The sequence below is a fragment of the Takifugu rubripes genome, chromosome 5 (genome assembly GCF_901000725.2).
Source record: "Takifugu rubripes chromosome 5, fTakRub1.2, whole genome shotgun sequence".
Lineage (NCBI taxonomy): Eukaryota > Metazoa > Chordata > Actinopteri > Tetraodontiformes > Tetraodontidae > Takifugu > Takifugu rubripes.
The window spans coordinates 8,202,864-8,215,405 of record NC_042289.1 but is presented as its reverse complement, the minus strand read 5'-3'; the positions used below and the strand labels follow the sequence as shown (position 1 = coordinate 8,215,405).

Below are 12,542 nucleotides of genomic sequence, written 5' to 3'. Positions count from 1 at the left end.
TTTTTGCAGCCATAAAAATGACAACTGTAATTTGTGGAGACGTAGCAGGCTGAAAGCCTAAAGGCTTCTGTTTTATGGAAAATTTATTGCTGACCTCCGTCTCTTATGGGAAGCAAGGTCAATGTTGTTTTAGTATTGATTCACTTGTATTAAGGATTTTATAGATTGACTACTGGATTGAGACGTGACATGTAGTCAGGACCTGAAGGATTAGCTCTGAATAGCATGATTTAAGGTATTTGGAGAGCATATTTGAAGGTTTTCCACCGACATCCTGTGGGCCATGTTGTGTTTCTACCCCCAATTTACTCTCATTTCAAGGCTCACAGTCGGTTTCAGTCTCTGGTGACAGGTGTGTTAGAAGACCACCCATCCGACCCAGCGTGGCGGCGCTGCCTTGACATAAACTGAAAACACTGCAACGATCTCCCAGCAGCACGACCCGACGTGGCCTCAATGGTTGTAATCGAAGATCTATTCTTGCCTTCATTGAAAATAAGGGCTTTTCTCATGGGACAGCCGCAAGGATGTGTCAGAGGCTCCCAGGACCAGTCCAGTCTGCCTTTCTGCCTTCCTTTTCTTATGTTTGACAAAACAACTTCCTTATTTTCTTCATTTGTAAGATTCAAATTAATCATTGAGAGGTTTTTGTATCATTTCAGTGTTTTCTTGTCTGTCTTCTAGAGTGCCAAAGGCCTTCAGAGCAACAAGGACTCAAGGATCCTGTGGGTCAAAGACGACCTTTTGGTTACCACTGGCTTTGATATGGTGAGAAAGAGCCTCCGGTACTTGTGAAGCTCAGCTTCAACTTTTTCATCTTAGAGATTTGCGGTCCGTGAGAGAAGCTGTTGAGGCGTAACCAGAAAAATTCCAAACAATCGGAAGAAAGTTTGGAACATAAGCTCACACAGGCATTTCTGTCACTTGATATTTCCCAAGGCTCTTATCGCAGCTGAAGTAGTGTACCTTTCTCCCCACCTGTGCAGATGCGCTGCCGAGAGGTGAAGCTTTGGGACAGGAGGGCGCTGAACTCCTCCATCGGTTCGATTTCCCTCAGCACATCCAGCGGGTGAGTACTCCACCCTCAGCCGTCAGAGACGATGGCACTGAACACGATGTGTATCGATGTCTGACGGTGGGAGGATGGAAGAAGATTTATGTGTGTGGTCTGTGTGGAAGTTGACATGAAGGATTCCTCGTGTCTTCGCGGTCGACCTGGCAGAGGTGTGACACTGTCCCTCCACATTCCAGGGTCAGAGACAACGGTCGGGTCTCTGCCCGGGAAAAAAAGTGTGTGCAAGTCTGCATGACACGTCCATAATCAGTGCAAAGGGTCAGGCAGCAGGCAACACATCAGCACGTCTCTCTTGTGTGTCGCTGCTTGTCGGCCTCTGCTCCTGACCTTTTCTCCTCAGTTTATTTTTCCAAACACGGCTGCTAAAGGCCCAGTGTAGAGCGGAAGCAGGGCTCAGCCAAGAGAGGGGAGGAATGGAAGGATGGAAATTGAACAAAGATGGCAGGAGTGAATTTTCTTTTAGATCTTTATGCATTTTTAATACTGCGAATGACTCAAACCCGACCTTGAGCACAGATGGCTGATGATTCAGCATGATGTGGTGAACAGAATTATTTTTCTTTCATTATTTTCAGCAGGACATATCGCCGAGGTCGACACTTTTGCATTTTTCTTACTCCTGTGTAAAAGTATATCTGAAAACATCCCACAGCCAGGTATTTCACAGTCAGGGTGCATGGTGCTTCATAGCAGGGACACAAAAGCGCGACCATAAACAATGTCAACATCATTAGCTGCTTCCAGCAGCCCAAGACTACCGTAAGGAAGCGCTGTCTGAGAATGCCTTTCTTTTTCCATCGCTCTGGAATCCTCACGTGTCTGTGTGGATGTTTAACAGTTGACACAACAGGGTCTTAAATAACATGTCCAAACTCATCTCTACTTCCTCCACTTCCTCCTTCATTGTTGATTGCCTGAGAGCCTCTCTGGAATCCACCCCACTGTCAGGATCCTTAATGAATGGTACTGAAGACCGTTTTTTAAAAATATTTTTAGTGGTGTTCAAACTTAATTTCTTTTATAAGCTCCTGAAACATAGAGATTCTTAGACTCTGTGTGTGTTTGTGCATGAGAGAGTGTGCATAAGAAAAAGGATTTCAGTCCCATAGTCATTTAAAACGTCTCCTTTCTCTGAATTGAGATCAGCAGTCCACAGGCTTGGTTATATTAAATATATTGAAAAGTCCTCTGGAATGCTTTGATTCTTTATTAAGCGTAATCGCGGGGCTGCGTGCTGACCCGCTCGCTGTATGTTCTGTGTTAAATCAGTCCAGTCATGCACTGGTACCGCAGCGTGGTGCGTCAGGGTGCCGAAGCTCCTACGAGGTTTCATCCTGTCCAAACTCCAGGAAATTTAGACAAACACTAACAGACAACATTGCTGATATTTTGTCTTTTACCCAAAACGTTAAATAAAGATGAAGAAATCAGAATTCAGTGGAGGTTTGGAAATGAGAGGGTTCGTGGCATCACTTTCTGTCAGCCTTCATGTGCAGTCGTTGGTGAATGTTTAGAGTAGAGCTTATCACAGGAGATACGGCGTGATGATGGGTCCTCGACTGACGTCTGCAGACAGAGCAGATGCCCTCGGACTGTAGACGAGACTTCAGCGGCATGTCAATATTTTGGTTTTCCTTTCAATCTCTCCTGTCCTAATGTTCCCTCTGTCCTCCACGTTTGAACTCTTTATTTCTGCTGTCTTTCGTCATGTTTTCAGTGCATATGCGTCACTCCGTTTGCATGTCTCTTGTGTACCGTTAAGGCAGAAAGCAGATAGAATGCAGCAATCAGAGTAAATCCTCATCTCAGACTTTCTCAGCTCTGCTGAACGTGGGCCCCCGTGGGAGCCCTGTAGTCAAACATCCATCTGCAAGCATTTCCTCCTTGTCACTTTAGGGATGAGGTAAAGATCTGTTTTTTTCCTGTTTCAAATCAAACAGGTTCTGGTAAACGCACTGCGTAATCATATCAGCAAGCTGGAGCGTATCAGCGTGAGCCGTCCCCGTGCGCGGCGCTCAGTAGGACTGTTTCATTTGCAGTGTCGCAGCGTGAGGAGGTCTGGCAGTTCGAGCCGGTAAAACGAGGCCGCGGGTGAAATATAAATTGGATGGAGAATAATAGAGGGGAACTGTTTATTTTTTGGTTGGGGTTGAAATGGAGACTGAAAGAAGTGAAGGATGGAGGGTGATGAGACACAGAAGGTTGTTTTTAACCGTGCACTTTTAGCTATTACTGCCCATTTTCCATATAGGCTGCAGCTCTGGACATTTGAGAGCAGCTTGAAACAGTGTTGCTATGCCGCTCTCCCCTTACACGCTCCTCTGCGCAAAGCTAAACTATAAAAACGACTTCTGAAACCGAACCTTCAACACCAGACGGGAATGGTGAACTTTGCAGCGGGGCCTGACAGCGGCACACCTGCCTGCATCAAACTGTTTGCGACGTGGTGATTACCCATAGTCCCCTGGTGAATAGCTGCACGCTGAAGGTAGATTAGGACGCAACAGTGAATGTTCAGATGAGGGTTTATTCCAGCTGCATTAATGTGCAATGATCTACGCTCCATTCATTTCATTCATTCACGCTGCCAAAGTCAAACAGGACATAAAATAGTCCCTGGAGAGCTGACCCCACTGTTATCCCAACCCGGTCACTGGTAACACAGTGGAGACGACCTCTCGGAAAAACAGTGCTGGGGGGTTTGGGTGGAGCCTTGGTCGTACCCCAGGTGCAATGCACAATCTCGCCTTGACTGTACATAAATTTACTCCTGTGTGTTTTCTTTCGTTCCTATTCGTGCCTGGGAGCAGGGCAGAGTCATCGTGTGTAATGGAGCTAAACTCCCTCTAATCAGACGGATTGAAAAAGAGTCCTGTGCCCCAGAAGTAAACCAGCCTCCAGCCCCCCTCTCAAACCCCAGCCCAAGTGCTCTAAAATCAGTCCCAGATGAAGGCTTTCCTGTGGGGATTAGGTGCAGCTGCAGCATTGCTAACCAAACCGGGACCAAACAAAAAAAGAAAGGCCATAGAGCGAGTTAATAACCCAGCCTTTTAGTTCAGTTTCTAAGACTAATTGAGCCTTATTTTTAGACCCACCTTTAAAATGACCGTCCAGGGTGGACAGGAAGGCAGGATAATGTTCAGTTAAAGTTCTGGGTCAGTTCGACAGTTCACAGCTGCACCCTCCCTCTGCAGGATGGCCTTGGGGGATGGTATCAACTCTAGATGTGACCGCACACGCTCCGTCAAAGAACCTGAACTCTGTGTTCCGACAGTTGAAACGCTGAGTCTGGAATCTGTTAGTCATTTGAGGTTTCAGTTTGTGATTCCATGGAAGGGGAGTTCGATCAAGACTCGGGCTGGAAAAGGAGGGGCGGTAAAGTCTCTCATATCGTCTCCGGGTACACTTTTACGGGCTTTTCATGAGGGTTAATAAGGTGATTTCAACTGTTTTTAACCACAGAACTACTGATGGAGGAATTCTTCTTTCAGTTGATTAACAGAAGCTAAAAATAAATGGGGTTATTTTTACCCTCTTCCATCCCAACTTTCTTTCTTGGCTCCTGCACAGATGAAATAGAAGGCGATAACCGGATTTTTCTAGGTGCTGGGATTCTACACCAAGCTTCTTATTTTTAATTTTAGAGTGAAGCCAAATGGATCCTTTCAGGGTTGCTAAAAACACATGGAAGTATGTGCAGAGTTTGGCAGGGCATATTTAATAGAATTCACAGAGGGTTTCGATTTCATCCCACAGGTATGTGCTCAGCACTCCGGGGATCAGAAGGACCCTTTTGTGTGAAGTCGCCATGGAAGGAAAATATCAAAATAAAGGGAAAAAAGAAACTCTTCCAACCTCCCTTTTCTTTTCTAATACTTACCTCTATTTTCCATGATGTCGGGACTATAGTCACCATATCAGACCCCTCTGTGTTACGTGGCACTTGAAAACATCTTAATGCTGTTAAGGTAATTGCCCAGATGACTCAAGACAGGATGACTTCTTTTTCTGGAATTTCACTCTCTTTATCCTGGTGTTTGGATCCTGAGCCGGTGTCAGACTTGCGTTTCCATCCTTTACAAAAACAGCAGTGCAGTTGCACTTGCAGCTGCAGGTTTGAATTTTCTCCAACATCTGGAAAAATGTATTCCCTCTTTCTTATTAAAATTGTACTGGCAATAACATTGAGCTCTTACCCCACTAGCTGCCTCCACACTTGTTTTTCCCCTCCATTGTGGGTCTTACGCTAGTAGCTCAGCATCTGATGAAAAAATCTGGACTCTCAAAGGTGGAAACAGTACATCATCTGATACTACTCGCTTCTCTCTCGGTCTTCCTGCGAAGACCATGCATTTGTTTTATACAGCTCTTGATTGTCCCTTTCACAACAACCAGGGATTGCGGCATGGCTAAGCTCCTATTTTAAAATCATGCCTTGCCTCTGGACACCAGGCCCCTCCTGGACGCCCGCCACCTCTCCCCCCCTGTCGTAGAAAGGGCAATTCAAGCTATGGAGAAACGTGTTTCCCATTAGTGGATGGTTTGCTCTGCCCTGCACCCCGCCCGCCTCTGCCCTGCGGCCTGGCCTCCATACCACTGCCTCTGCAGCAGAATTTCACTGCACGCCTCATAGGCTTGCAAATAATAACACAGCGACAGAGCGAGTGATGGAGAAGCCGCCATATCGATGCGTACGGATGAGCCGGAGTCGCTTGTGCCAACTTAAGCCATCTGCGTGGACCCAGGGGAGGGACCGTAAACAAAGATAAAATCGTAACAGAGCTGGTGACACTTCCAGCCGCCGCTGATTCATCAATATGCAAGGTCCTTTATGAATAAATATACTCACACGCTTGACCCTGAAGCCGTGCGTGTTTGCTTTTGGATTCTGCTTCTGTGTATCCTGCTCACATGTCTGGGTGAACTATTTCTGTGTACAACTGCATCAGTTCCACTGTTGCTGTGACACAGATAACAATGGTTCCTTTTCCTACCTGAATGTTTTTAAGTCTGAGTCAAGAGTTGAAGTCATTGTATCCCACGTTGCCACCCAAGTTAATCTGAAGTAAGTCGACTGTAGCGTTCCCTCTGGTTTAGATCTCTTTGCTCCCCTTTAAATTAGATTTGAGTGAGCAGACGTTTCCTATCTGGACTGTCTGCTCTCTGTAATCGGTTTTTATGATCATGTTTCCATGATAGGAACCAGTGATCCTCACTCAGACCTGTCTAAAGAGGAAACAGGAGGAACATTTTTATCGCCTGTGATTGGCCAGTGGTAGGTGAGCCACAGGTTCTCCTGGCTGATGTCACCGTCCATGTGGCCTGTATTTGCCCTATCTGTCCCACACATGTCACTGGGGCCGGAACAACGTCCAAAATGCAGTTTAATGGGAATGTTTTTTTAGTTAAAGCATACTGTGTGTCGACTGATGCATGTGGTGTTGGTTAACGTAGATGTATTAATTGTACGTGCACACGTGTTCTATGTGCAACGGGAAGGAGGAAAACAGCAGAAACCTGTGGAATCTCTTTTGTCTTGAGTGAAATACTGCAATCACTAAAGCTGCACCTGCATGTCCTCCTGCTATGAGGACGTGTATGCATCTGTGAGACGAAGCAGATTTAAAAAGTCACTTCATTGTTTTCAGCGAGAGACTTAAGGAGGCGATGGGGGCCAGGAAATAAAGTTCCCATTGAGGAAAGCATGTTAGAAGGAAAGAATAGTTTGAGGGCCCTCGGGGGAGGACCCCAGTGGCTCTTTAGTCCTGCTCTTGAAGAAACCTCTGTGGGGTTCGTTGCTTTACCATCAGACTGTTTGAAGGTGGCTAACATTATTCCGACAAGGTCAATTAGTCAGTTGCGATTGTGCATTGGCTTTGTGTGGCCTGGAGGATAAGCAGGGTCCTTGTAAGAGCATAAGTCCTCTATTGTGTCCTTGCCTGGTCTTGCAGAGCACCCTTTTCTCTGTATTTAAGACACAGAGAAAAATAGATGTTTTCAAAACTGTTTATGGCACCATATGTAAACCTCAAGACTCCTAATTGAAATAAATGCAGCGTGACTAAAGATCTGCACGTGTTTTTGCTTGTTTTGGCAAGTGCAGATTGTCATGGACAGTTTGCCGTAGTCGGTAACTGAGCTCTGAGAGCGGCTCCTCTGTCGAATGTGCAGGGACACACACCGCATGTGTGTTGTGCCCAGGTGGCTCACACACAGCTGCCCAACCATGAACCGGAGGGACTGACTTGGACAGGCCCGTCTCGCCCTCACACATGCACGTGCTCACCGCCCTGCATGCCGTGCGGACATACGCGCACATGTCTGGACGGATCCGCCATGTCTTTATCTTTTGGAGCACATGCAGGCCATCAGCAAACAGTATTCAGCATCACACAGCGGGATGTGACAGGTGGAGTGACGTCTAATTCATCATCCGTGTCATGGCAGTCATGCGTTGAGCTGCAGCATATAGGGAATACGTTAAAAACAGTCCATTTAAACGAAACATGGTCCACTTTAGTTAGCTGTTTGCCTTCATTTTGAGTCTAGATGGTATCTCTGATCACCCTAAACACGTTGTGACAGCACAAGTGTGATGACCGAGACCTCTGTTCTCAGTTCTTTGCATTTAGTTTCTTTCAGTTCCACCCCAGGAAGTAGTTTCTCTCAATGCAGACATTGTAAAGATGTCCTCCCTCTTTTTAGGTTGTACATGTCTGTTGTACATGTATCCTGCTGCTTTTCCTCACCCTGGGGGGTTTCTTCAGGTCCCCCTTCCCCTGGAGTGAGGGTGAAAGAGCAACTCTGTCACAAAGGTGCCTTAGACAAACACACAACCCAAAAAAAACAGGCTGTAAACAGGAGGCCTAGTTGCAGGAAAATATTTAAAAGACTACTTGTTCCCTAAAGACCAAAGGGACAAAGCCGGGGGTGCTACTGAGTCTTTCACCCTGGCCTGCATGCAGGGGGTGTTTGAGTGAGCAAACCTTTCATTAGCACCGGACTGAAAAAGAAAAACACAGACTTGATGGACTGGTGGCATCACTAATTCACACATACACACCGCTGTGGTGGCCTGTATTATGCTTAGCTGTTCCCTACACATCCTGGCCATCACGGTCCAGCCACGGTCCACTGCTGCTGTGGAAGTGTGGGGATTCTCAGCTGTCACCTGATGTGTACAGTCTTTACCGCCGACCACAAACACACAATAAATCATGTCCCAGAAATGCAAAATACAAAGGTTTGCTGGGTTTTTTCAAGCTGCCAAACTTAACCGGCAAATTGTAACAAACTGCCTTGTATGAAAATTCAATCAGCTTCTTTTTACCTTTTAATGCCAAGTACTTTTCCGATAAGGGTTTGTTGTTGTGCCTTTTTTGATCAATATGCAGCTTTGGAAAGAATTGAATGAACCACAAACTGAACATCACCAGTGGGAGAGACACTGTAGAAATTGCATTGGCTACCGAGGTAGAGTTGGCACCCTCTTCTGTATTCCTGACCTTTTTTAGTGGCTTTGGGTAAATTATATCCCTTACGAGAGGAAAATATGCAGTGGTTAAACTGGAAAGGACCCCCCCCACCACACACTTCATCTTTCTCTTCTGTTTATGTAATTCAGGAGTGCTCCATCTGTCTTTCAGTCCCCGTTTTGTCTGTTTCCTCAGGTTTCTCTGCCGTCGCTCTCGATATTTATTCCTTTTTTTGAATTGCGTCGCTCTGTTTTCCTTCAATGGTCACACCATAATAACTCCAGTCCTTTTTTTGTCCATTCATCATCTCTCCCTCCGTCGTCTCAACCCTCTACTTTTATGCCTTTATATCAGCCTCCCTCCAGTGGTTCCCCTCTTTCTCTACCCACAGCTATGCTATTTTCTGCTTTGCATGGAGGATACATTTAGCTTGTGGTCGCTTGGGAAGTGATGGCTACATTAGTTGGGAGGGGGGTGTCTGGTGAATCGCTACCTTCTGGTCTCCACAATGGGCTCCGTGCGTGCTGATGCAGACTTTCCACCGGGGTGAACCGGTCGACTCGGGCAGCCCACTGGGGTGCTGAGGCGCTGTGTCCACACTCCCAGGCCACAGCCCAGGCTGGCAGGCACCCACGCAGGCACGCGGCGTCAGCCAGCCCAGCGGGTGTCACCGTTGATGTTTGTCTTGCGCGGTCGTTAGTTTCTCCCTAGACTGCGGCGATGGCGCTTGGCTCCTCCCACCTCGGTAATTCCCCCCCCCCATCAAGTAGAGAAAAAAATTGTTGACACTTGCCGAGACAAGACCGGGACGGTTGTGGGCTCTTAAGTGGCTGCGACCGGACTAAGCAGAGTTGATGGCCGTGCGTGTGCGGTCGTAAAGAAATCTGGCTGTTGTTAAAGAAATATACTGTTGTTTTTACATGCTTCTGTATTTCTTGCAAAGAATCACGCAACCTGGCATATTGGCTGCTTTAGAAGCACATGAGCCTGACAGGAGCCTCTCAGAAACTGTACCAAGGTGTAGTCTGGTACTGGATTCTCTTTGTTGATTTGAAGATTTGAGCTTTTCCGTTTACATTTTCAATGCTGACATCTTTATGTGTTCATGCATTAGCCCTTTGATAGACAGCTTCCCTAGAGAGGCTGCGAGTCAGACTACTGCTTACCTCTTAATACTTCATCTTTTCAGTCGTGTTTTGACTGGATAATCAAGAACATTATGGGTTTTGATTTAATACAGTGGTTGAAACAGAAGGTCTGTTTGTGCTGCCAATAATAAGCTAATAAGCTTTTCTTTTTGCTGCATTTGTCAGTGCTTGCTAGATGTTAGGGTCAACCCTAACACTAGCTGTATTGACAGTGAGGCTGATAATTATATCATTTGTTTGCTTGTTTAGAAGTAACAAGTCCGGATATGTAAGCCAGCAATACCACACAGTAGTTCTTAGCCGGTCTGCTCCTAATCAGCTCCCAGACACTTGTGACTTTCCAGACCCTCCCCACGGACAGGATTAGCAGATCAGCAGTTTGCATGTGTGTGTGTGTAGCTACTCAGTCTCAGTTATTAGCAACAAACAGGTGTTTGTTGGGCGGAAGTTGACAGACCATTTCTGTTGAGTGAGGCTTCAACTGCAGGGGTCAAAGGTCAGGTGCCTCTACCCCTTTAAGAGCAGGATGTTTGACACGGCCCATTATCTCCTCGAGAGTGAGCACTTTTCTTCCTGCTCAATGTGGCCGCGTGTTCACAGGAAGCGGAATTAGTTTGACTGATGCCCATTTTTCAAATGAACCTTTGTTGATGGCAACAGTGACAGTCCGTGAGGGAACATCTGAAGTGGTTGTACTGGTGTCACGTTCAACCGCAGTGGAAGGGTTTTCCATCCTGTTAGAGATGTTTGTGAATGATGCCATTTATCACTGTGACACTATGCGCACTTACTGTAAGGGATGGGATTACTGGTCGCTAATCTGTGCCTGTCGCCACCCTCCACTGCACCCGCCCACGTGCGCATACACACTTGTAATAGGTTAACTCAGCTGAATCACAGAGAATATTCAGCATGTAGCCGTCAGCCCCTTCGAAGTTCTCTAAAACTTCCAGAATTCGAGAGAGCCGATAGATGAAAGGCAAGATTTTCTTTTCTCCCTCATACGTGTAATATGCCCACCCACGTTCCGGTACAGCTCGGCTTGGTTTGACATTACACAGGAGCTGCAGCCACAAACAACGTGGAGTCTGCAGATGTGTACAGCCGGCATCGGCTCTGATGTGAGCGTTGAGATGTGAGTTTGAAAGTTATCCCAGGATGTGTACACAGCAGCATTTGATGAATGCCTGCTGGTTTGTCAGAGGGCTGCATGCCTGACCTCAAAGTCTTGACTGCTTCACTCCTCACCAGTGTCCTCTTCTGACATCATCCGTGTTACCGTCAACTGATTTCTGTTCCTGCTGCAGGTTCAAGTGTAGACATTTAGATATTGGATGTTATATACAGGCACAGTTTTACAGCAGATGGAAGCAGCCCCAATAAAGATAGGTAAGGAAATGGGACTGTTGTGCCCTTATTTACCTTATCTGTGCTACACTTTTTATAGCGTATTAAGAGTCGTCATTGATGATACTGTGTAGCTCTATTTGATGACGCATCACAGTTTCATCCGCTGCATCAGCAGAAGTGTTGTTGATCTGATAAATTTGATTACCACGCTAATAATGTTTTTAATGAGCACTAAAGATTCTGCCAAGTTGACTGTGTGTCATGCACGACCGCTTGCATTGCTCAATCAGAAGAGGATGATACTAATGGGTTGTCAAACCTACAAACACATCAAACCAGTTCCCTTCATGTTTATTCAAGTATGCAAAGTAAATACTCTAAACACTGCACTGAGTCCACATCGTCGTGTGCATGTTTAAAATACTCACGCAGAAAAATGAGCGGAGATTCTCCATTTTATTTTTACACTTAAAAAAGGTTTTGGTTAACAGCGTTTGGAGCACAAGGGAGCTCTGACTGCATTTTAAGGTTTTCCAGGTGCGTGTGGGACACTTGTCATCTGAGGAAGAATTGCTCACGACTTCAATTTGAGCCCCTCGCAGAACAGAATTGATGCCTGCGATGCTTCCTAATAAGGGTTCCTTGAACATCTGCTCAGACCTTCAACCACCTCTTCTCACAGCTGCTTTCCTCTAAAGTGCACGTGAGGTTAGCGAACATTAGTCGGTGCTAAGTGACCTCTCTCGCCCCATCCCAGAGAGACCCGATTGTTACTTAAGCGCCTTTACAGTCTGTTCGCCTGGAATTTATCCCCTTGTTTGTGAGGGAATCTAACTGTTCAGGAAGATGATGTCTCATTCCTCTGAAATGAGAAGTATTCCGGCTTTGTTTTGCAGGCGCTCCTGTGCCGTTCAGTTCAGTTAAGCTGCTGTTTGAGTCCTCTTGCACATCTCTCTCGCACTCACAGAAAAACAATACTTGCACAAATACCTCCCAGTATATTTCCAAACTGGAGCAGGGTTTTTCAGACCACACAGACCTGTTTAGAGTCTCTCCCTACTAAGGTTTCTTTGTCACTCCATCCTCCTCTATTTCTCTGTCCATTTAGCGGTTTGTAGATTTTTCTGTGTGCTTGTGTGACAAACGGTGACCTTTTTTGAATGATATAGTCACACTGTTTTGACAGTTCTGTCAAAGTTTGGCCTTGAGATTGAACTATGGGGATTACTTTCCCCCTCCACAGTCAACTATGAACACTGATTAATTCACATTAAATTCAGACTTATAATTAAATAATGAATAATTAAAAATGGAAAGTTGGGATTTTTCTTGTATATTTTTGTGTATATACATCAATGTCATCATACGTGATTAGTGGTTGAAGTCCCTTAATAGTGTAGTGTCAACTGCTTAATAGGCTTTTAAAAACTGTCAGATGTAAATGACGTAAACTTGATCATTAGGGATGTGATTTGATCTGGATTTAAGTTGATC

At 45.8% G+C, this 12,542-nt stretch overlaps 1 protein-coding gene across 2 annotated transcripts in view; it reads left to right on the top strand.

Moving 5' to 3' along the window:
- Positions 1–12,542, top strand: part of LOC101079281 (mitochondrial import inner membrane translocase subunit tim16-like) — a 65,648-nt gene that overhangs the window by 16,707 nt on the left and 36,399 nt on the right. For both annotated transcript variants that reach the window (XM_011603974.2, XM_003964667.3), the window contains exons 8-9: positions 685–768; positions 987–1,069. In XM_011603974.2, coding sequence (XP_011602276.2) covers positions 685–768; positions 987–1,069 — 167 coding nt within the window. The remainder of the gene's footprint in view (positions 1–684; positions 769–986; positions 1,070–12,542) is intronic.